Raw genomic sequence first — 25,379 nt, 5'->3', positions numbered from 1 at the left:
GCACTTGTTTCTGTGCAGCATAGGCAGTAAAATACCATATTAAAAACAAAAGCTAAAATACCAATTTTAAAAAATCAGCACTATTAAAAAGAGAAAGAAATGCTTGAATTAAGACTGCTGAGCCACACCAAAAGATTGTGCAAAGACTTGGACATGGAGTTGTGATGGCAGGTGGGTCCTGTTAAGTAGTCTGTGTATTCCTTGGAATCTTCAGAAGTCTAACCCATCCACCAGGAGTTAAGTGAAAACACCCTCCCTCTCCCTTAATGAGCATATTCTGTACTTTCTGCTGCCCCATCATGTTGCCTCCAAAACTCTGGAAACAAATTGATCCCAAGGAGTTTGTTTCCATGACAATTGTAACCTCCCAAGTCCTCCTAGAACTTCCACTTTGTGGGCCTGTAAATGAGCACTTATAATTCAAGGGAAGTATCAGATTCAAACTCAGTGTACAGAAAATAATTGGATGCTGTCCCTAAGCATATTTTGAGGCCTAAGCCTAGATTGTTGTATTCCAAATGCATCCCTTATTCTTCCCTTAGGGTGGATGTTGATTACCTTAAAAGAAAATGCATTTACCACACAGAACTGCATTGAGTTACCATTAGCAATTCAAACATGCACAAACAAAACACGCGTTTCAGAATTTGTGTTTCATGGTGCCTAGGTATCGCAGATTATACAAGAGGGGTGGTCTTACCGTAGACAGCATATACTCCATAAGCAGTGCTGATATTAATCTCAACTGAGTAGAAAAACTCCAGCGTACTTGTTACTACCAAGCTTAAGGTTAAGGAATGGATTGTGTTTGCATTTGAGGCAGTGATGTGTGTTGTAGTCTGCCCACTGATGAATGAAGTTGCAAGCCCATCTTACGCCACTTCAGAATGACAGGGCAGGCTTTGTGGCATTGGCGTTTTGGATACTTGCTATGGTTCAGTTTTGACCGCAGGTCTGATGCCTGTGAAGGAAAATGTTTTAAACCATTCCTGTGAGTCTTTCTGTTTTCTAGAAAGGAGCAAAGGCATGAGTAAGTGTCACTTTCCCTTCCTTTTCCAAGCTGGAGAAAGTGGCTGTTGTGGAAGATCTTCCTCTGTCTAGTACAATGCATCTGTTTGCAGAAGGAAGGAGGTTGATCCAAGAACCGTCCTTAACGCAGCAGTCTTCCCCTTCCAGAAGAGTTCAGGGAGTTACTTGAGTCTCCTGCTAGTGGCAGACAGGAATCTCTCATGATAATTGTCACAGGCTGATTTTTTTCAAACAGATATTTGTGGTTTAACAATGCTTTTACAATCAGCTCTGGCCTTAATCTAATTTTAGGACGACTTCTTTTTCTTTTTTTGAAGTGATGCCATTAAAATGTTCATTTCATCGAGTAGAATGTGATGCTGTTTAACTATGATATCTGTTTTTAATGTGGAGTTTTTGGCAATCGTGAGGAAAGTAGTGTACTCTGGCTCTTGATCAGTACCATCTACTGGAAAACAGCATGAAACTCATGGAAAATTTTTGCAGGCTTTGCTAAGAATTTGTGCATCTCCTGTCATACGTGAATGGGAAATGACAGTCAAGGCCAGGCAATATGGTTTTGTTTCCCTGTAAGGTCTGTCCTGGCCTTCTTTTCATTGCTAGGTGACCATAAAGGGTCCCATGCCCATGCAGTTCGACTGCTCTCACTGACCTCGTCTGAACACAAACTTTGCCTTAGTCTGTCAGGATTTAAATCAATGTTGCTAAACTCGCACAAACCCATGTGCAAACAGAGCTCAGGTTTATGTAATCAGAATCTTGGGAATGTATTATCGTTAGTATCTCCAGCTCAAAAAAGCTTTATAGAGCAAAAAGCCAGATGAGAAATAGATCAGAACAGCAACGAAACTCTCAAATGTAGGGATTTAGTAGGTCAGCAGTTGGTCTGTTTACCACAGTCTTATTTAATCAGAGTACCTCTAGCTTTTTATCTCTCCTAATGTGGCCCAGGTTTCCGTAACCAGGGCAGGCGTAGCAGGAAATCAATATAGTAAATTAGATTACTTGGAGACTTCTCCCTTCACTTCGAATGCGTGTGGATGGGATATTCAGAATCTGACAAAGTTGTTGGAGATGAAAGACACTGTCTACAGTAGGGTAAATTGTTGCTAAGAAAATAATTGATAAAGATGCTATAAAGCCTGAAAATTCTCATTCCCAGGGGAAACTTAGTATCTGATGGTATTGCTAATGGCTGCCATTTACCTCTCAGCCCTTTAGAATTAGACCGAAATGCCAACTGACTCCTGGGAGCTGTTGGGAAGCCTGCTTGAAATGAACTGTAAACATAGGTGTTGCCTTAGAGACACAGACCACTGTTAACTCAACCGTGTCCAGTGTTTCAGAGACAGACACAAAAGAAGGCCACAGTGCATTGTGGAGCGACTGCACAAAACCATCTTATCCTCATATGTGAATCGTTGTCTCAGAATGTGGCCTCGTAAGTGCGTTAAGCCCATCTGCATGCAGGCAGCTGCTAAAAGGTCCGGTCCATCCTTTTCCAGCTGCTCTGCCCCGCTGCAGCCTTGGGCCACAGCCTTTCCTTGGGCCACAGCTAGACCTCAGGCTGCTGCACCGACAGCTCAATCCAAGTTCAGCATTTTTTAGTCCCTGATCTGACCTAACAAAAACTGCGTGACCAGTAGAATTGATGTAAATAAGGTAGTAGGAGAAACAGATTAAGTTTAGGCATGTCTGTCTCCTGTTCTGTGGATCTCACACTGTATTTGTTCAGTATTGTATTTTCAAAAGGTTGGTTTTTTTGTTTCTTCATTTGTTTGGTGGGGTTTTTTCTGTCTGATGAAATAGGTAAAAGAATTTATCAACGCAGAGCTCCTGGCTCACTTGTATTCTTCTGAGGACCAAAACACTCTAATGGAGGAGTCGGCTGAACAGGCACAGAGGCGAGATGAAATGCTCCGCATGTACCAAGCACTAAAGGAAGCCCTAGCAATCATTGGTGATATTAGCACTAGCACTGTCTCAACCCCTGCACCCCCCCCTGTAGATGACTCTTGGCTTCAGCAGGCCCGCAGGTAAGGATCCTCAAATCTGTTTTGCAATTAAATTTAGGACAGGCAGACATTGTCAGTATCAGCAGCTCCCTCCCTGCCTGTCTTTTTGGCCAGGTACTCCTCCAGGTCTTTAATGACGTTTGTGAGGGAAATCAGAACATTTTCCCACATATACATGTTCTATGGATACATATGTGAACAGCACACAGGATATTTGCCTTGTAGAAGACCATGCAGTGGATTTATAGCTTGTCTGATGCTTCAGATAGCAGCCACTTCTGTCACCCCAGTTGTGTAACCACATGGCCTCTTCTTGCAAGCTGTTATAAGGCTTCAGCACATCAGGCTCCATGTCCTAGAAAATCCACTTAACAGAACATCATTAGAACTCTTAATATTAAAATCCATTAGATTTACCTTTTTGATCGTATGTTTATTTCTGACTATCGTAAGTCATTCTGTCTGTGGGAAAGGTGTGAGACTTAAATGTATGTGATGCTTTGACACTAACAGCGAAGGAAAATGCCAAGAAAAAAAAATTGTCATAGGCATAAAAAAAGGTTTAATTTCTGTTTAAAAATTAAAAAGTAATAAAATAAATAATAATAATAATAATAATAAAAAAAACCAAGCAAAAACGAAAACAAAAAAAAAACAAACCCCAAAACCCCACCCTACTGAACTTCTTAAATCTCTGATATTTCACTAGATCACCTCCTCCAAGTCCCTCAACTCAAAGGAGGCCTACGTTAAACAATCCCCCAACCAGACCTTTATCTGGCCGAGGACCCGCTCCTGCAATCCCATCTCCAGGCCCTCAGTCGGGGGCTCCCCCGGTCCCGTTCCGCCCAGGACCACTGCCTCCATTTCCAAGTGGTGGTGAAGCCCTTGGAGGACCTCCCCAGGTTCCCTCTCGGCCGACCCGGGCTCCTCCCAGCGTCCCAAGGTAAGATGTCTAATCTTGCTGTGGTGGGCATGGTTCTCTCCCTCTAGCATAACAGACAGATTCTGCACTGTGTCAGAAAGGCAAGCACCGTTGTTGAATAAGTCTTGTTACAAAGCAAAATTAGGCATTCCCTGCAGAGAGTCAAAGACGTTTTGAGGAACCAATTTTTAGCACAAATACGACTTTTTGAAAAGATAGAAAGTTTTTTCATGAAAAAAAAAAATTCCAGCCAGCCAAATTTGAAGACACCAGATTTTCTTACATTAAGAACCCCTGTTCTGGTTGTGTTGTACCCACATAGGGGTTCACAGAGAGAGAGGTCATCCACCCCTCCACCAGAAAGGGGCAGGGGTACGACTCCTCACTTCTGCCATTCTGAGTTGTCACGGGAGGAATTAATGGCTCTTCTGGGAGAGAACAAGAACAATCCTCATAGAACCAGTGGAACAAACTGATAGGATTCTGATTCTTATTCCACAAGGCAAGTAATATAGAGTTGAAAACAGTCCATAGTTGTCTAACAGTGTAGATCATATGGTACAAAACAATTAGTTAAGGAACAGGATTTTCATCACCACATTGTTTCCTTTCCTTCCCAGGGCTTTGCATTTATCGGTACTTTTTAAAGTAGCTTTGCATATTTTATAATTTTGTGTGGCATTAACTGCTTTTTTATATAAGTTATATGAATAAAATGTCCTTAACATGTATTTTCACAATGACATATTACACATAATCACTCAAATATATATATACACACTTATAGGTATGTATATGAAAGCCTCTGATTCCAAGGGCTTTGGTAACTTCCTAAATTATGAGAGGCATGGGCAGATTAGGCAATGTTCGAACAAAGGGGTTTCTCCAATTTTAATAAATTAACTCTTACATTGAAATTAGTCACAGTTTGCAAAAAAATGCCAGTTAAATAGAAACAAAAAGAAAATGTGCACATTTTCAATTTTAGAAATGGTAATTGAGAAGAGAACCTTTGGAGAAAAAAAAATTTTTTACATAGGTGAGATCTGTTGTAGTTGTCAGTAACTTAAATTTGAGACTCAGTGTTTCTAATATAATTACCCTTTATAACATGAAGAATAAATAAATGAGGTATATCAAAGGAGTGAAGTATTTTTATATATTTGCTATGAAAAGGGCATTGTCGCATCAGTGCCCAACCATGAAATGCACTCTTTCATCTTAGTGGATATCCCGTAGCTTGCCGTAGGACTGCTGGGGAGAAGCCTAGAATTGCCTTTCTGGGTACGAAACTTGGCGCCGAAAGGGAAGAAGTCCAAGCAGGGTCCTCTCGTTGGGAGAGCCTGAGACTGAGCCGAAGGGCACTGGCCCCAGTGTTTCCCCTGTGCCATCAGAGGATAAATCACATACCTGATACAGAAATGAGGGCCAGTGTTTTGTCAGTTGTACTACTGGAGAGAACCATAGCTCCCTGGCGTCTCTCACCTTGCCTTGCAAATGAGCATGTCTCCGTTGTCCTGCCTGACTGTGATTTTGCATGAACATTGCTTTCCTGAGATGGCTTGCCAAGAGCATGTCTGATGATAATCTTTTTGATGCTAAAGTGAAGGTGGGATGGAGAGCAGAAAGGAATTTTCTAGCGCACAAAAGACACTTGGGTAAGCAGCCCGCGAACAACTCAATTCATGACTGCCACCGGTGGCATGCAAAGCAGTGGCTGATAAAGGAGGCCAGTGTTTTTAAAATGCTGTAGCTGGATATATAATTGAATGTACAACTGCCTGACATTTTTGTGGAAAAAATATCTGCAATACACATCTTCTGGATGGGATCCTAGTTCTCTTTTTTAGAGCTATGAAAGCCACAGACATAAAAAAAAAATCTCAGCTGCTTAAGAATGAAGGAAGCGTTTGCTGTTTTGCTGAAACTTCAGGTTTCTCCTGCTGACTAAACTCCGAGAGAGGAAATCCCAGGGAAGGGGCTGCAGGGGAAATCACCTGAGGGGGACAGTGTGGCCAGCTCCTGCGCCTATTAAAAGTTTCTTTTGAGCCCTGGAATTTCTGCTACGCTTGGTCTGGTTTTAATAACAGCCTTTGCAGGATCATAGGAAATTGACTCAGAAAATGGGTCTGAGATATTAAAAGGGAAAAAAAAATAGTTTTGAGGAAGAGTTCTTGTGGAAACTTGAGCTTTCTCTGTGACTTATTTTTGAACTGGGGCTCTGTGCTCTAACTGCTCTACCACCATTTTCTGCAATGATTCCTTGAAGTGTCAGGATCTCTCATATCTAGGGAAATAGTTTAGCTTCCTGAGAAGAAAGTTGTATTTTTAAAGTTCATCTAGCTTTCCAAAGGAGCTTTTTATTGCAGCCCTCGTCACTGTCACGTGGAGCTGAAAATCCTGACATGCTGAAGAAATATAAGCTTTCTATTTTCTCCTGTTCTGCCCTAAGATAAAAAGATCATTTTGAGGGGTAAGACTTGGACTGTCCTTTTCCAACAAGAAGCTGAGCACACATTTGGTTTGGAGATCTGGCCACCTTATAGTGAGATACAAGCCTTGCCTTTAAAAAAAAAATCCCTTTTTTCCTCAACTTTATTAGCATTTAATCAAAGGAATTGTACAGAAATTGTAAGCTCTCGGCATTTTCTCACTGTTCCTCGCTTACTGTGCAGGGAAAGGAAAAGGGTTAGGGGAGCAGGAAATAATTTTCTTCCTTGCTTTGCTCTGATTCTAAAGCTGTTTTGGGTTATGCGCTCTGAATATTTCTGTAAGGAAACAGAAACTATTTGCATGATACATGCCTCTTTTAATTAATCCCACTTGAGGTGGGTGGGTCTCTCCCAGCAAAGCCTGTGAGTAAAGGCCCCTGGCTTTAAAGGGCTTGATGCCAAAGCATATATGATTTGTGAAATATTCCCCGCTGCCAGAATTTGGATTATTCCCCCTCTCTCTCAAAAGACTGCAGTAGTATTTTGAAAGAAAATGCAGCTGTGCACTCGCTTTGGTAAGATGGCTTTAAGCAGGCACTAGAGCCACTTCAGCTTACCCTGATGTGTGTTTGCCTGCCTGTTTGGAAAGCCTGATCTTGACCAATTTTAGTTCTACTGTGGATGCTTTGATTTATGGCTTTTAAATGTCCTGAATGGGAATCTCAGCTTTGCCACAAGGAAAACAATTGAATTGGAAATGTTTTTCTCCTGGCAGCAGAGCCCATGGTGTTAGTGGGGGTGGGAGGGTGCTCCCCTTTTCTCTCTGTGTCCTGCTCTGCAATGCTACTGTGGATTCATGAAGGCTTTCCCAACGAAGCACTGGAGATCGTTACTCACTTTGCCATTAAAACACACATGACCCTGCGTGATGTGGAACCCTGGGACCTGGTTAAACAGGGGTCTTGAAGTGCTGGGCTGTCCACTCAAGCAGGCAGGAACATAGACACTCTCAAGCACGTGTGTCTCACCCTCAGGCATGCTGGTGCTCAGTCCTTGGGGGCTGAGGGTGGTCTTTACGTGTGAGACAAGCAGCGGGGAGAGAATTCACATCATGCTGTTCATGAACAGCCCCACACTTTTCCTACCACCTCTTTCAGCTATCTCCCTACAATTTACTTCAACCCACAGCCAACCAGCATGGAAGAGGTGATGGCTGCTATGCAGCTATGTTTTATTATGCCACTGAGGCTAATTACGTGACCTGTTGTGTTTGTAACTAATCTACGTTGTAAGCCATCATTACGTATTTCTGCCAACCCGGCACAAAAAAGTACTTATACTTGACAGTAATTACAGTTAGAAAATTCCAGACAAAGCCAGAAGCACTGCAGAAAGCATCACTGTTTGACGTTTCCTGGTCTGCAGGCTCTGTATTCAGCTCTTTGACTGCCAAATATCAACCGTGAAGTAAGTTTTCTGTGATAGGTTTTTACGGATTAGAGTTCTTTCAAAAGATTTAATGTAATGTCTAACCCTGTGCATTGAATGATAAGGGGATCCCTTGCAAAAATTGCACGTGATCCTCTGATTAAAATCTCTCGTAGTGCATAGGCATATAAGAGTTATTCTGCCTTAGCCTGGGAATCTCCTCTCTTCTCAAAGTTTGACCTCACAGCCTTAAAAGCTTACTACTATATTTTTTAATGGAACATAAATAATAATCAAATAGCCATTGCATCAAACTCTTCTGGCAGGATGAATAAGTGCCCACCTTAAAGCATTTGCATGCTGAGTTGGATGATCTCAATCCGAACACCCAAGTAGAAGAGCACAGCTCCTTCCTTGGGCACAGCAGTAGCATCCATTCGTCCTCTTTGAATGGATCTTCAGTGAAGGTTATACTCAAAAAGTATAATCAGCAATTAGGAGTGTTTCATGCAGCAAAGAGACAAGAGTGTTATCTGGAGAGACTTCAAAATCCTGCTGAATTTGAGGGGAAAAAGAAAGCCAAAGAATAACTAATTTAATTCTGCATTTCATGTCTGTGATCAAAAGAATATACAGCTGCACAGGTGATGCAAAGCCAGAGCCCATCACAGGAGGGGATACTGCTCTTCCGTAGTCAATAATGTTTCCAATTCTGCCTGTCCAAGGACCCCAAAAGCACAAGACTTGTGAGACTATCAGTTATTCTTTCTGTGATTTCTGCTCTGGGGGAAGACACCCCTGTGTAATTTGTTACCAGTCTAATTTACACTTCCTGTTCTAATGCACACCCAGTAATATGCTGCATTTGCCGCTGGCTGCTTTGAGCAGAAGACTCCATTTATTTTCCCTTATCTCTTAGAAAGGAGCTCTGCTTTTTCCCCTCCTCCACTGGCTCTTTCATCACTATTTGGTTTTCTCTTTTTTCTGCCCTTCCCTCGTTGTCCCTTTCTTGACCATCCTGTTTGCTTCCTCTTTCACCTTCTCCCTTCACTTGGTTTCCTGCCCAGTACATTTGTCTCCTTCTCCACGTATTCCCTCCTTTCCTTCTCACCGTCTTGTCTTGGTTTCTTTCCAACTTATCCCTTCCCTGGCACCTTTGTCAATCTGTCTTCTGCTCCTTGCATTTCTGTCTTCTTTTAAAGTTTTTCATCCAGTTTTCAAACCATAAAATGCAATATTTGGCAATCTCTCTTAACAGCAGCCTGGTGTCAGTGGCTGCGACAACCATTACAAACACTAGCTATGCTACTTAGGGTAGCCATACTGCCATGTGCAAAACCAGTTGAGGATCACTGGTCATCTTACCTGGGGTCATCTTGCAGCTTCAGTGCAAGAAGTAGCATTCTGAAGTAGGATAAATATTGGAGGGATTGGCCAGAAAGCAGGTCACAGCAGGTTTTAAAAACATGTAAAAAATCACAATACAACTCCTCTTGTGGTTTCATTATAATTCTGTAATACCGATCTTACAAGAAATTTGGGACAGCATTTCCACAGAACTGATTCTTCAGCTGCCTGAACTGTAATGCCGTGAGAGATACAGGAAGGTTTCCACTTCTGCTCCAGGAGCTTCACTGATTGCTGCCCCTAAGAGGATGGCTTTCTTCTAGACTAGCAATAGGATTTTGTTCACAGCCTTCCTTCATATACCTCTTTTCCAGATGACTGTCCCGAAGATCAAGTGAAACAAAGTTCATGGGATGTCAGACATTGCAGCCTAGGTACTATAGTCTGCTGCCACTGACTCTAACTCCCATCATCATCTCCTTTCATCAGCCAGAGGCAGGCTCTCCATATCTTCAGTGGTCTAGGAATTTTCTGATGGGCGATACGCTATGACAGTTGAACAAACGTATCTGAAGAGTCACTTGTTCTACGTGGAGTTTAGGTTTGTTCTTATTTATTGTATCTCGGGTAGTTTTGATAGTCTTTAGTATTGTTTCTGAGCTACTTGCTCCTGACTTATTCAACAAAAGGTGTTTTTAAAATGAGGTGAACTAGGAGAGATCCATTTGATTGTGACTGTTGCAAGTTACTTTCAAAGCTCAGCAAAGTCGATCAGACTGGGAAAAGGCTCTTTGTTACTCTTAGTGTAGACCGGTCCCATGTGATGGGGAAGGGTAAGTAAAAATGATGCAAGAGAGAGGAAGACAGTAAAAGAAGGAACCTGAAAAGAGTTGAAAGAAGTGATTCTGGGTTAAAGATGATGGGAGTGCAGTCCTTCAACACAGTTGAAGCCTGCCTTGGGAGTGTCAGCTGGTGAACTGAATGCATAAGTAATTTATTCTGTTAGGTATTTTCAGCAAAAGATTTTTTTTTTTTTGCTTCCTTAGCCTTTTCTCTCTCAAGATACTGTTAGCAGAAGGAAGTGGTTTTTATTTTTAGCATCTCTCTCAACTTGAAAAAGGAAAGTAGAGTCAAACGATAGCAAATGTTGTTTGCCAGAAATACAGGAACCTGAAGATGTGTTTTGTCCCCAGTAATTATTTAATCTCATAACAGAGTAGTTTAATAACAGTTGCCATGAAGGCTCTGCAGGATTAGAGCAAGGGTGTTAAGCAGGAGATTTCTTGCCTTGTGTGAAAGAGTGAGTGGAAGAGCAGTGCATTTCTAGCCTTTCTTATGCTAAAAGAGAAAACATATGACAGTAAATAGAGAGAAAGCAGTGATGATTTGAACCTCCTGAACCTGCAGGCATCTTGAAAGGCTCTTCTTGAAACTCCCCTGTCCCCTGCAAGCTGTATTGGATCTTTAATGAATGACGGCACTCAATAGCTACATTAACACACTGACACTGATAATCACGTTAGTTGTCATCATGGACAAGAAGAGGTGCAACTCCAGCTGGAGATGACAACCAGGGTGTTTGCTCCCTTTCTTGCACCAAGGTAAGTAAAGAGGAGAGAGACAAAAAGGCAGAGGAAGGACAAAGGTGAGTAGGAAGGAAGAACAGAGTGGGCAGTAGTAGAGGTGGTGTTCAAAGACAGGGTACATGACTCGCATTGGTGCTGAACAGTACAGCTAAATACAGACCAGTACACAAGACTTGAGCTACTATGCAAAGATGATATGTTCCTCCTGCTGATTTTGTGGCCCTTCTGTTGTGATCTTCTGCTGTGGACAGAGGAGGGTAGAGCAGCATTCTGAATGCATCACTCAACACTCTTAACTCTCTCTTCTTCCACGGGCAGTTTTGATAATCTTGACTATCCTGACCTGGGGTTTCTGAAGGTTTGGGACAGTCCTCCACTAATGTGTTGCATGCTTGCTTAATTGACATGTTCCCTGCTGAAGGGCAAACGAGAACACACAGTTTGTTAAGAATAATAGTCTTTCTTGGTTGCTCCATTGAATTAATTTTTTTGTTTATTCAAGCTGAGTTTTCCATATGACACATTAATTCCCTGAAATGACTAATTCGAAAATGCAACACCCACATAAACATACAAACATATTTGTATGTGTGTGTGATAGACGTTAATTTATAATGGTCATATAGAAAACATAGCTTGAGTTGCAAATAATAAATTAATCTAGTAGAGCATCATATTTTGGACCTCTTTGCCTCTGAAAGGAATATCTGTATTAAGTTAAATCACGCACAGTGAAACCTCAGTAACCCTAATGCTGAGTGGAACAGTATTAGCATTTGAATTAACGGAGATTTATATTGCTGCAGTGTAGTGGCGGCTAGTGGAAGGACACATTCTTCCCATTCACTCTTACTCTTTTGTTTCTTTCACTTAAAAGAAATAGGCATCAGATAAAACAGCATGATCTAACAACTTTAACTTGCTTACACTTAACACAAAACTTCTTCCATTGACAGAATATTGTGCAGCTGGATCATTTGAAATAGTGAGGTTCAGCTATATGTATAGCTCTGCAAGTATCTGGCAGTACAGCCGCAGCACACCCTCTACGCATTTGTGGAGCCTGATACATATGCGTTCAGCTGGAGAGCTACTTCAGAACTGGCACGCATCCTCAAACACAGTGCTGTGCGCCACAGTGCTTCCGTTCCTGACTTGCCCTCCGATAGCAATCCTGTGGGCATGCTAATGAGAGACATTTCATGTCTGACAAAATGACATTTTTCAGTACAGAAACAAATCTGAGAAATTTTCACTCTCTTGGACCATTGGGGTAAGGGCCCATTTCAGACAGATAGTTCCCAACTACTTTTTCCTTTCATCACCACTGAGTGCTGTTTCTCATTTCTCCCATAATCATCATGTCCTCCTTATTCTTGTCCGTGATTCTTGCTTTACTCCCTGACCTGTCATCATCCTTTTTCTGCTTTTCCTACTTTCTTATGACCTGTGTCACTGGTATCAGGTGCCTTTCCTCCTCTTGGTTTTCCAACTTCCACTCAAGGTCCTTTCTCCTGAGTTGATGTTCGGGAGACTCTGCAGCAGCCATGCTGCATCTGCTGTAGGGCAGAAAGAGTTTTAAGTATGCATAGACTGTAGACTAACTAAACAGGCCTACAAACCATGTTTTGCCTCTACTCTTCAACCATGATGGCTACAGTAGTTTCACTCTGGTTTGGATTTTCTTCCAAATCCAGAGGCTGATGGAGGTCAAGAGTATCATATAAAAGTTAGATAGGTTGCTATAAGAACCGGGAAAAGTAGAGGCTAAGCTGTGTGGGTTTCTCAGGATCTTACTGAAACAGAGAAAAACGTATAAAAATAAAATCAGTCAAGGCATTATAACTATCCCGAGAACAAGCTACTTAGTCTCTCTAAAACAAGAAACTATATTTATTCCTCACCCGAATAAGTCACTCTTTTATCCTCTTATTGTATGTCTCACATCCAGATTTGTATTGTCACCTCAAATAAAATTTGCCTAAAGTCAGACTTAAAGGCGCTTAGAGATTTTGTTTAAATATTTTCTCATTAAATTATGCAAAGACTATGTCACCTATCAGGGTACTCCGAGATGGCTGCATTACAGAGAAACCAAGATCATGGAAAAGGGAGAGAATAATGGACTTTTGTTTACAATTTCAGATCTATAGGATATATCGTAAAATATAGTTATGTGCGTGCCTTCCGCAAGTGTTCTCTGGTGGTCACAAGCAAACAAGAATGTAAAATGTAAGTGGAAATGAAAGCCTTTTATTTAGAAGTACATTAGCAGTGCTCTGAGAAGAGAAGCCATCTTCATCGAGCGGGGCCTCCCATGGTAATTACAGCCATGCTTTACTGAAAGCATATTTTGTGGACTCTGTGTGGGGAGCGATAGCACTTCTCAAAAGGCAAATGCTTGAGGAGCTCCCATATGTTTCTGATCGAATTTTAGGTCTAGACTTGCTTTATTTAGTTTCTTTTGCTCTGCATTTGCCTAGCTAAAGCTTTTAGGAGTTCTTTTAAAACTGGAAAAATGGGGTGTGCTGCTTAGGTTAAAAATAAATGTAAAACTTTTGCTTTTTTAAAAAGTTTTTGCATGGGGGTAAGAGTTATCCTCTGTTCAAAACCCCACTGAGCTCTTCAAAGGAGGAGTCTCTGCAGCAACATCAGGGAGTTATTAAATACATACTTAGTCCACAATTTTCATTGGTAAATTCTTTATGTCTGCTTAATGTGTGCTAGTTAGAAGAACTGATTCTTTCTGCAGACTCGTTTACTCAACCCTGGGGACCTATGATCCCCTGCCCCTTTAGCACTAACTTTTACAAACACTGTTTCCCTTTTTTTTTTTTTTTTAAAAAAAAAAAACCCACAACACAACAGACTGAGCAGCCCGTTAAAGGGGCCAGGCAGTGGGACTCGGCCCCAAAACTTGAAAACTCAGCTGAAATGTTGGAGACAATAACCAAATTGGAATTACCGCAGCAGTGACATTTTTATAAGAAGGAGCTTTCTATGAATCGGGAGCCGCCTTTCGGGGCTTGGGAACAGCTCAGCACCGCGAACGCACCCCCGGGCTGTCGGAGTCCGTCCGATAACTCAGAGAAAATGCGGTCCACGCCGTCTCTACCGCTATCATCTGCTGGCCTCAGACTAAACATTTAATTGGGCTTAGTCACATATTTACTCACTGGCATGGCAGCTAGTGTGGAGCAGGGATCTGGGGGAGGTTGTTTTTCTCCGGTTTTCCCCTGCTCCTGTCCACAGGCAGGCTGGAGCTCCCCCTGCTGCTCTCCTCTCCGGGTTCCTGCCCGTTTGCCCCGCGTTACTCCACATTTGGAGGGTCTGGCAGCGCTCATTTACGTAACCTTTGCTCAGAAAGCGATCGTGCTGAAATCACGCTAGGCTTCCCTCAGACCTCTGTTTTTCAGAGGTGCCCAGAACAGCGAGGAAGGTGGGACTACTTTGGCAAGGAGCAGCGCGGTGCTGGTTGCCGGCTCTGTTATCTCGAGGGTGGTTTGGGTGCCGAGGCCCCTGCACCCCTCCATCCCGGGGAGCACTTGCACTTCCAGCCACCCTTCCGGGCATGAAGCAGGGGGAGAGGCAAGAGACCTGTGGGCTGGCCTCTCTTCCTGACCTTGGGGATGAGATTCCTTTTAGGGGGGAAAAAAGGTCTGAATCCTACTCCCAGTGTAAAAATTGTCACCTAATGACTTGTCACCTTGACAGGGAAATCTAGTGACAGGCAATTTCTGGGCTTGTCCTTTCCCTCACATTGACTTGAGCTTCGGCTCGTGCCAATTGTTACTGTGTGCCGGTAGCTAACGAAGCCAAGGTCTCTTCCCCGAGCTGAACCCCTGCGCTGTGCTCTGCCTGCGGACTCGGGAGCACGGCCCCTCTTCTCTGTTACCGGCATGGGGAACCAGAGACTGCCCAGGAGACTGTCAGCAGCGGGACTATAGGTGAATGGTGCTTTTGCAGGTCTTTTCCCAAGTGCTGCCTTTTCCCAAACATCTGCCACTCCTCTGGAAGGCACCTCTGATTTCCAGGGTGCAGCTACCGCTCCCCTACTCATGGTGTGCAGGGTTAAGGAGCTGCAGGGAAGCCCTGTGCAACTGCATGGGAGCAATGCAGCACTATCACAGGGGCAGAGGAGAGGGGCTGGAGCTGAGGAGAGGTCTGCCTGTTCCTCACGTACGTCCCTGCCCATACGTGTTGGGAAGACACACACAAGGGCATGTATGCAGAGCATCCCACATACACGTGTGTGTCTCCACCGGGAGGTATCCATAGTGGGAACTGGTGGGGGAGAGCTTGGGCTGAGGGGTCCCCCCACCGAGCAGACCTGCCTGTCGGGCAGTGCCGCAGGGAGAGCAAGGCTGGCGCGGCTCTGCCCGCTGTGTGTGGGGCGAGGGGAGAGGCTGCAGCGTGGCACTGCGCCCCAGGCCCTCGCAGTGGCAGCGGCTCCTCGTCGGAGAGGGCCGCCTCGGGGGTATCGGCTTCTCCTTGAAGTGGTACTCTGGAGTGGGAAGGAGAGCCTGCTGCGGGGGATTTTTCTGTTCGGGTCTGGACTGGGCTTGAACGAAAATTCAAAATAGTGGTCAGGGTGCAATAACAGCTCTGGTTCAAGGAGGAAATGGGGCTTAGACCTGATTTTGGTTCAGGTTTGGTTTGACTGATTATATCCAGGAAATCCTCCCACTGTGCTCTCCAGTTTCTGATCCTGCTGGGCTAAATAGCAATTTGACTAAATTACATTATTTGAATTCAATGTGCTGCATTCGACCTGGTATTAAAATGCATGCTTGGGCTTGTATCTTTTAAATTTGATATGAAGACAGCTGTATGCATTTTCCCTTGTTTGTAAATTGTATACACATGATACGATGTTTTCAGTAAGCGCTAAACAATGCAATGTGAGGCATTTCAACAAAGGAATAATTTAATGCAACCCAGCAGAAATGCAGAGCCTTAGAAGTGGTTCTTTATGAAACTACAAATTTTGGAAATGGGTCCAGAAGACCTACACTGGAGCAACACAAGAAACAATAGTTAACACAGTAACATTTTTTCTGTAAGAAAAATACACCATGAAGAAATTATATTTTGCCTATTTTTTTAGCTTGTTGATTTACTTGAACGCTTCAGTTGGCATATTTTATATTCATTGCATGTTAGGGATTAAAATTCTCATTTCTTCACCAAAAGAGAATATTGTCGTACAAGATGCACTTCGAGCCAAGCAAGACTTTTTTTGTCAAGTGTAAATTTGTCTCATATATTATGTTCCAGTTCAAAGAAGATTAACACATTGTTACATTCTTTTCATCTTCTATTTAGCTTTAACAGAATGAGACACGTTTCCTTTGTAATCTTCCTCAGCGACAGGAACTATTCCTACTTTCACAGGTGGAGGACAGCGTTAGCCAGGGCTGTACGATTTGTCTGGGCCATTAATGAAGTCTGCTGAAGCTGGATGGGAACTGAAGAGCCCTCGGCTCCCCACCTTGTTCAGACCCCGGGTTCATGCCTCTCTTAGAGCAGCGATACGCTCTCGTGGTGATCTGGGCTGGGTTAAGGAATAGAGAGAGAGCTGGTACTTCCCATTAAAATGGGGAGCAAAAACACTGTGTAAGAGACAGATTGGAATAACTGCAGCAACAAAACACTGCTGGAGGGTGCTGGATAGCTAGCTAAGGGAGCAGGCTGGCTGTGAGGAACAGTCTCTTAGGTACATTTATACAGCAGACAGCAGTGCCAGGCAGAACTGTCTGAGCTAGTGCAGGCGCTGGAGGCCAAACAGGTATTGTCACCTCAGATTCTGCACCGGCTTTGCTCAGCGGTGGGGCGTTTTAGCCCAGGTGGAATGGAGCATTAACAAAACACTCTTTGTAACTAAGTTGATGGAGTTTTCTCCACACAGCACTGATATGAACCACATACTCTAAATACACACAAAAATGTAAAAGGCAATTACGTAGCTACTAGAGAGAATCTGTCTACAACTCCGGCAGAGTTGGTGTGTCATCCTGGGACGAAGTGAGGGAGGGGAAGGTCTCAGCCTGGACTATCCCTGCTCAGCCTGGACTGCAGGTGGAACGTGCTCGGGGATGTACTGCTGCTAACTCTTGCACTGTGGTCTCTTATCAGATGATGATGCAGTGGGAATTAAAATGCACGGGTTTGCAGTACACAGGAGCCTGTGCTGAATCAGCCGTTTGAAACAGGGGAATAAAGACCCAGAAGCCTTCCCAAAAAATCTGGGACTCCCTTAGCAGTTACTGAAGTTGATAGAGGAACGCATTAGTGGTAAATGAACGAATCCAGAAGCCATAGCCACGGCTAGCATTTTCATAACTGGCCAGTGATACAAAGCTTGAAATTTGTGCCTCAAATTCAGGCACATCGGCGTGGCTCCAGTTGGCCCAACTGTGCAAGAAGCTGCAGGTTTTTCTGCTTCTGCAAACAGCAGCTGAAGTCGCTGCAGGCTGTCTTCCCGAATCCAGCTGGCCACTCTGAAACATGCCTGTAAGTCCGCTCTGTGGCTGTCCAGGCTGGGACTGACCCCTGAGAAAACAGGAATAATGATCCCCCCCGATGGTTTCCGTGGCACAAGAAGGTAACTGTGTTCGGAGAATACCCAGGCTGCGGACCAGAGAGAAGAGCTGTCTGATGCGTGAGAGGGCTAAGGCATGGTATGCACGTGGCAACCCATCGCTTTCTTCCTTTTTGTGGATGCTTAGGGCTGTCGTGCTCCAGTGTATGTGGAAATAAGATTGTTGTGTTTAGGAGCATGTGCATGTTCACGTAGCGACAGCAAAAGCTGCCAGGTTCATTCTCAGTGTTTGTGCTTATTGTTTCTTCTCTCTTTCTCTCCAGTCGAAGACCACCCCCTTCACCTACTCGGCCCACTGTAATTCGTCCGTTAGATTCATCCCTGTTAGACTAAAAGAAGTTTCTGGCATGTCATTCATTGTTAACCAAATATGTGGAAGCAAATTGCTTGATAACTGTTGCAATAACCAATGTATAGTCGCATGTATGGACATCTATAGGCAAGTAACCAATTTTACTGATATACTCTGTCCATTCTGCATTGTTTATGCGGTCTTAAATGTTTTGGGAAGATCTGTGCTGCCTTGACTTTTCCTTTTGCAATAGCTGATGTTAGCTAACTTACTGACACACGTCTTCACCCAGGCAACTGCGCTCGCAGTCCTGTACAGCTAATGGAGGGCTTGACTTTGTGTGTGTTTGTGCACGTGTTGATTTGATCTGCTTCTTTTTTCCTCTTATGTGAAAGGAATCTTGCTTTTATTTGTCCCTTTCAGGTTTTCTATCATTTGGAATTACACAGTTATGCCCATTTTCTTTTTGAATGGCTAAATTGGGCGGAGAAAAACAATGTGGTTTCTTATCAAGCTCTTCTGAAGGCCCCACACTTCCATGTCTCTCTTGCAAGAAGCTTGCTGGATTGCTCCTTCTCCTATAATTTTTCCTTATCCAAAGTCTAGCTTTTAAGGAATGTTGTTAAACAAGAAGGGTGTGTATGGGACAATGTGTGTTTTACTTTATTTCCACATTGGCAGCTGACATGCAAAGTTGGTTGGGTGGTTGGTAAGGACCAGGCTGCGGTGCCCCAGCTTGCGAGGCTCAGCGTGGAGCCGTCTCACCCTGCAGCAAGGATGTGAAAGGGTGGTTTGAAGACCCAGTACGTGACAGACCAGCGTGTGCCAGCTCGGTTTGTCCTCTGCTAGTGCTTGCTCACATTAGTACTCCCACTGAACTCATGGGAAGCCTTGGCGGTATGTGAGTCCATGTAAGACGTATAAATGTACTGTGTGGCAGGATCCAGAGAACTGAGCGTTGCTTTTGGTCATTTTGTGAAACAGAAGGAGATATAGATACAGATATAGATATAAGCACAGCTGTAAATGGGCTACTGCTCCTCTGCCCGTTGTGTGAGCCAATTCACAGAGCTATGGCCTAGATTTGCATCTGAGCTTTCCAAGTCTGGTTTGGACTTGAAATATTTGCTCACACCAGTTGATAACATTCCACTATGCCCCCATATAAAGATTTTCTCTTTGCATCACTTGAAGTCCTGCACACCTCGGATTAGGGTCGCTTTATCCAACTAGGTACAGAGAAGTGCTCAGCTGTTCATCCTGGCAGTGGATTATTTTAGCAGATGTTCACTTGCAGGCGTCCTCTCTGCCTATTGTTTTGCATGTTACATATTAATGCGTTATAAAAACCTTTTGTCTTAACTGCATTATTTCACTTTAAACACTTTGGGTCAGTGTCACCCTTATAGCTTAAAACTTAGTGAGTTAAGAGAATTAAACTACAGATGAAATTTGGCCTTGTTTCTTCAGAAAATATTGATTGCTGTTATTACAATTATGGTTACAGATCCCTAGGGAAAACAATTGGTGGTTTCAAAGGGCCCCAATATAATCAGTTTAATAAAATGTATTTATTGAGACTGCATGTAGGGCTCTAGTATGCCGTAGCCCCGTGGTTAGGAAGAATCCAACCAAAGAGCCACAGCAAATGGAGATTTAGCCTATTAAGTATTCCCAGACTACTGATTAGTTGTGCTCACCATTGAAGCAAATCGTGTTTCAGCTTGCATAAGAGAGACGAGCTTGGGAAAGCATTATGATTTGTATGTTAGCTTAACTTTAATTTCCTGTCAACCTTGTACTTATGACACACACCTGGGGAGTCTAGAGGTCAACATCTGAAGCACAATGAAGATGGAGTTTGTCAGAGCACCAGCATCTTGGTGATCTCAGAAGACTGCTTAAGTGGCCGGTGTTTGTTTGGGGAACAGGCCCAGATCTCCAACACCAAGTGCACAGAATCAGCTTTCAAGGAAAAAAGGTTACAAACCCAACTACAGTCATATTGATTTTTGCTACAAAAAAAAAGAAAACATATTTTGATGATTTTTCTTGTGTTCTACAGTTTTCCACTGTGTAGCGCGCTCTGCTGTAACGTTCAGTCCATCTATTAGATATATTTTTATACATAGCTACAGTAGTCCATACTGTTACCTAGCCAGCAAACCTGTTTATAGTTTATCAGAACTCTCTGTTACTGACTGGCAGCTGCCTGCTGACAGAAAGCAAAGGTCTGCGCCTCTTCCACTTCAGCCACGGAAAGTCGCTTTAACCCCATATTTTGATACTCATTCAGGGCTATTGCAAGGTCATGGTCTGGGTTTATCCCACCACACCCTAAGCACTTGACTGAGTAGTCCAAGGTCCCCCTTGTTCAGTGGAAAGAAGCAGCACCTCCAGAAGGTGATTCAGACTGGTGTGACTGCGTGGGAGATGAGGGTGGTAATGCCAGTAAGTTAGGAGCCTCAATTAGATGACATAGATCCTGGCCTAAAAACATGTTTTTAAATCCTCTGTACTTGAGACTCCTTAATTTACTTTAATGACTGTTTCTGTCAAGCATAAGGAAGTAGGTAGCACAGTTCAGCACTGTCCTTAACTCTACCCTCCAAGAAACTGTATTTCTCAGCAGCAATCCTGAATTGTAAACGAAGCTCTCACGGGCGGATTTACCCGGAAGAGGAGGAGGAAGAGGCAGTGAGGCGCCTGTGGCCCCACTGTCAGCACCACCGGGTTCTGCGCTCCATGTTGAGGCCATGGGACGCAGCTCCACAGCCCTCCCTTCCTCGGCATCCTCATTCAGATCACATCTAAATCTGGCCCTGCACCTGAAATGCAACACTTTTAGGTGTGCAGGTTAATAATTAACCTTGAGCACAGATCCAGAGTTTGATGATTTTACATCTAACTTCTTGCATATATATATATACGCTTTTCAAAATAAACCACATAGAATTGTTTCTAGGAAAAATGCTAAGTGCTTCCCAAGAAATTGCCCCACCCAATTGGGTAAGTACTGTAAGTACTGTCCTCCCAACCTCGGCCCATTTCCTCCTGCTGCACAGTGCCTGGAACAGGTTGGTTTGTCCTGCTCGCTCCTGGTGCTGGCGAGTCGTGTCTCTCCTGTCCCCTGTTCTCAGAGTCGCAGCCTTGGCAGCAACTCGCTCCATGTCTGAAGGACAGCAGGACGAGCACCCCGTGGATCTGTTAGAGGGACCGGCTACCTCCGACTGGCCACTGTCCCCTCTGCAGACGCCCTTACACAGGGTGAGCTAACCTCAGCTCCTGTAGCTGAGAAGCGCGGGTTGCTCTCCTCTTCTTTGATTCCCTCTGGCAAAGCTCAGAAGATTGCCAAGGAGTAGTGGAGACGCCCGTTAAGCAACAGCAGGGTTTCTGATGCTATGTGAGGTGCGTAATTAGCTGGGTGATGTATGTAGCTAAGTTTCAGGAGGGTGCTCATCTACTATTGCGTTTAGGCTAAGCCTGGGTCTCTGCCTAGAGAACATCTTCCTCCTCACCTCGTCATGGCTGACCAGCAGCTGAAGAGCTTGCGCGTGCCGTAAATAGCTCTCGGCCTTTAATCTCAAGGGATCTTGTGTTAGGATTAAAAAGATTGTATGTTCAATGAAAAGGCTTATGTACATAGTTAAATGTGTGTTTATTTTATTGCTGATCTTGTTGCACTTTCTGAGTAAGCCTCATAAAAGTAGATTATTTATTATATTAAAGGAGATAACATTATAGGTTATGGCATTTCGTGTTAAAGCGTAACGTAGGAAATATTATACTCTCTATCACAGACAGCTACGCTAAACAATGTGTATACAGCATATTGAGATTACTGGCTAGTTCTGTCTTTCTGTCTTAAAATAGTCCAAACCTCCTGAATTCAAAGCAGACCTGTTTTGCACCTGTGACACCGGGGAGGCATCCAACCTCTTGGTGTGCTTACGGCACAGTTCCTCCCGCTGCGGCATTGAACCTCCTCCCCAGGCTCTAGCAGAACAGCTCCCTTGTGTAAATGAATGTTACTCTGCCTGTCTTTCCTCTTGCTTTGTCTGCAGGCGAGCTGATACCGATGGCTCCTCCCGTCCAGACAGTCCTCCACTCTTGCTTGATATATGATTTGTCCCGTCTTGCCAGCCGTTTGCTTTAGTGCCTGTCTCTTTACTTTTCCAGGATGGTGTAAACGATGACTTCTTTTTGTAAGAAGCAAACGCTTTATTTCTTTCTGAATTTTGCTCTGTATGTTAATGCCCTACTTCATATGAGCCAAAACATCTGCCTTTGGTTTCATAATCTGTAAACGGTTCCTGTGTGTTGACCTTTGAGCACAGCAAGTCGATTCCCGAAACCACGGTCATTACTGAGCATCACATACACCTGCTGTAAAAATGTTATGCTGCATTTCTGAACCTGAAATAAACTGTAACTCTTGATGGGCTTTTATTATTACTTTCTGGATGCGCATGAGTGGTCTTCTGTCTCTCACACCACCATCTCAGCATGCCGCACTCCGCCTCTGTGGGGGCCGCAGTGAGGATTTATCGGAGATGCGTGTTGCATTGACATCACTGGAGATGTCATTAAAAGGGGAGAAGGGGGAGAAGTAACCCATGGGAAGCATTCAGCCTGCTGCCCTGCAAGGGGCTTGGAGTGCCGCAGAGATGTTTTGCTGGGAAATGGATGAATGTTTTTCAAGCCATACCTGGTATTCATTTCATTGTCAGGGAAAGCGTGTTTTGGGGGAGATTCAGAGCTGAGCAGAAGGCCAGACTGAGCTCTCCAGAGCAGGAGCTGGAGTAAAACTGTGCATGTGTATGCATTATGTCTGGAAGGGATTTCCCCCTAAAGTGGTTGTGTACGAATGTGCAGATGTCTTGTACTCAATTGCTCCTTCAGATCAGTATGAGCCAAGTAACTGGAACCGGTGCTTGGAGGAGATGGTCTGTATGGCACAACAAGCCAACAGCTGCCTACGCGAGAGGACGATTCTCACTGAGCAGAACAGTCACTACGCTGGTCCTTAGACAGGTTTGGGGAAAGGGGGGAGCAAAAGGTGGGATAAGCAAAGCAGCAACGTCCCCGCTGTATTCACTTGCTTGCTGTAACGTTTGGAGATTTTTTTTTTTAATAGTCTTTAATGGCTCTGCCTGAGGCAGTCTGTGCACTCCCCCTCAGTGCACTGCAGTGTCACACGTGTCCCATCGGGCTGGCGTCTGTTACGCACGTTACGAACTCACACGTACCCCTGTATGGGTTTGGTTCCCGGCACGTTGGTCGGCGACATGTCAGTGCTCTATGCTGGGTAACTGGAGGAGCACCCGCTCTCCTCTAACCGCTGCACTGGGCCGTCAACTGCCAAGGGTCTCTCCTGCTGCTAGGGTTGGCCGTAGATCCATTGCACTGCCATCACCCATGTTTTTAACCTTTCCCACCAACGTCCCCTCCAGATACCCCAATCCAGCCCATAGGCCATCTTGTTTGATCATTCCCGATTTCATCAGAATCTCACTTAAAAAAGGTCTACTCCAAGCACAGTGTTTGAAGCAGATAGCGGTGCAAATTTTAAGGCTGGCTGGGGAAAAGCTCTTCCAGAGGATATTATTTTCTGCAAGAAAATCAGAAAGCCTGTGACCGGCGACCTCCACACTTGTGATGTGCTTGTCCTAGTTCTCTGGCGCCAGCAAGTCAGATGGGAAGCGGTGAGGATGAAAGCCGAGGCTGTGCTGATAGCCAGCTGATTCTAATCTTCCTCTTGCTCTTTTCCTTAATGTGCATGTTCTGTGCCTTTTTCTCTTAACCCGTTTTATTCAGATAATTTTGTGTATGAGTCATTTTATTGTATCTTGACCTTTTGTTTTAAATCTCTTCTCCCCCCCTCCCCGTGAATTTTGGGTTATTTTTTGTCTTTTTCCTAGGCGACCTCCGCCAGCTGTTCCAGGAAGATCGTCCTAACACACACATTTCTTTTTTGTTACATGCAACCTGTCCTTTTTTTTTTTCTTCCAAAATTATCTTTAATTTGCACTTGTCTATTTGTAAATGAAAGATTTTATTTTCAGATGTCAATGATAAGCCTGGATATAAAGAAAATAAAAATTCTGACTACAAAATTAATGTGTGCTGGTTTTCTATTGAAGAGCCTACCCACTCTTTCCCAAATGGAGCCATTAACACCCCATGGAAGCAATTGCCTGGGCTCTGTGGAGAATCCCACCCTCCGAGGTGGTGGAGGGAGGGACGTTCTGCTGGGATTCCACCAGTGCTTCTGGATTCATTAACCACCAGGATTGCTCTGTATAAATGGCTTCGGCTTAGCATTAGTGCGAGGAAGAGTAGCCAGCTTCTTTAAGAACAAAAGAGTCCTAAAATATGTCTAACGTGCCAGCAGCAACACCTGACTGTGTGCGGAGTGGAAAGTCAAAGGAGAAGTCTCTCCACTGATGAATCTGCACAATTATAAATAAATCACAGCTGCTCTGACCATTTTTTTCAAGCTAAACCTCTGAATTCCTTGTGAGCCGACCTCATGGGAGCATCTGAGCTCAAATAGCTGTAAGTAGCTACCTCTGGGATTCCAAATGTGTCTCTCCCTATGGGAAAGATAAAATCTGGGATTTAATGTCTAGAAGATGTGCTTGCTTTGGGTGCCAGAGTAAGTCTAAAAAAGGGAAAATTGATGGGTTTTATTGACTTTTTTTCTCATATGAAAACAAAGAAGGGATGTCTCACAAACCATTGCAGATAAATCAGAGGGAACTGCGCAGATTTGAACTGGAGGTACAACACAGCATCGGGACCCCAGCCCGTGGTTCAAGGGGCACAAACAAGACATTTCTTTGTAGTAGGAAGTTGTCGGTGAGAGGGAGCTGCAGTGGTGCGGCTCGGGGGGGGGAGACCAGTATCGTGTGTGTGTAGAAGGCGCCTGACAACACACGGGCTGTGCTCGGTTTCAAGCCAGGTCTGACACAGCTTTGCTGAATTTGGGCAATTCCTCCTGTTTCACCTGATTTAGGTCCCTGCTGACCTCTCGTGTATCCAGGGAGCTGCTGAACCACCTGCAGGTGCTGGTAAATGCCAGACACTGAGTTTGCTCAAATTATAAGGGGGTGCAAGCCCAGAGAGCTCTGTAGACTTCCACAGATTTTTCTTTCTTCTCACTTAGATTTTGTCTTTTGGTAGACTACAATAGAAGAAACAGCAATGGTATTAGCAAAAAGGCGGGGAGGGGGGAAGTACTTAGTAATTCTTAGGAGAGAGAGAGAAATAATCATTCCTGCTAGACCTTTGAACTGCATGTGCTAAACTAGGAATTGCTGGAGCTGGAAAGAGTACAGTGATGGGCAAGGGGCTTCCCAGCACCCTGGGAAAAGGGAGAAACGGAGGCTCCTAACAGTCCCATGAAGACAACTGTCCCAAGAGTAGGGGATGAGGAGGGGAGCTCAGGCTGGCCACATCTTCCCTCTGTGGAACTCATCGCTGTCAGGTACTGAGGCAAAAAAACCTCAGCAGAGTTCAGGAATTGTGTATTTTCAGGACTACTACAGAAGCGACGGCGTTTGTACCCAGTGAGCTCTTGAGGAGGTTCTGGCCGTGCTTCACCTCTCAGGTAAGAGGGAATGGGAACAGCCTGAATTTCATAAGCTGCTTTTTTTCCAGGTTGTTCAAAAATCTGTTCCGTGCTGGGGGAAGCTCTCACTGTGTTCCCTCTGGGATACGGC

The 25,379-nt window shown here is 44.2% G+C and overlaps 1 protein-coding gene across 1 annotated transcript in view; it reads left to right on the top strand.

The window, feature by feature from the left end:
* Positions 1-23,868, top strand: part of DNM3 (dynamin 3) — a 183,096-nt gene extending 159,228 nt beyond the window's left edge. The window contains exons 20-22 of the mRNA XM_075156733.1: positions 2,839-3,065; positions 3,754-3,990; positions 17,627-23,868. Coding sequence (XP_075012834.1) covers positions 2,839-3,065; positions 3,754-3,990; positions 17,627-17,696 — 534 coding nt within the window. The 3' untranslated portion in view covers positions 17,697-23,868. The remainder of the gene's footprint in view (positions 1-2,838; positions 3,066-3,753; positions 3,991-17,626) is intronic.
* The last annotated feature ends 1,511 nt before the right edge of the window (positions 23,869-25,379 follow it).

This window comes from Calonectris borealis, chromosome 8 (assembly GCF_964195595.1).
Source record: "Calonectris borealis chromosome 8, bCalBor7.hap1.2, whole genome shotgun sequence".
Classification (NCBI taxonomy): Eukaryota; Metazoa; Chordata; class Aves; order Procellariiformes; family Procellariidae; genus Calonectris; species Calonectris borealis.
This window is presented reverse-complemented; position numbering and strand designations above follow the sequence as displayed.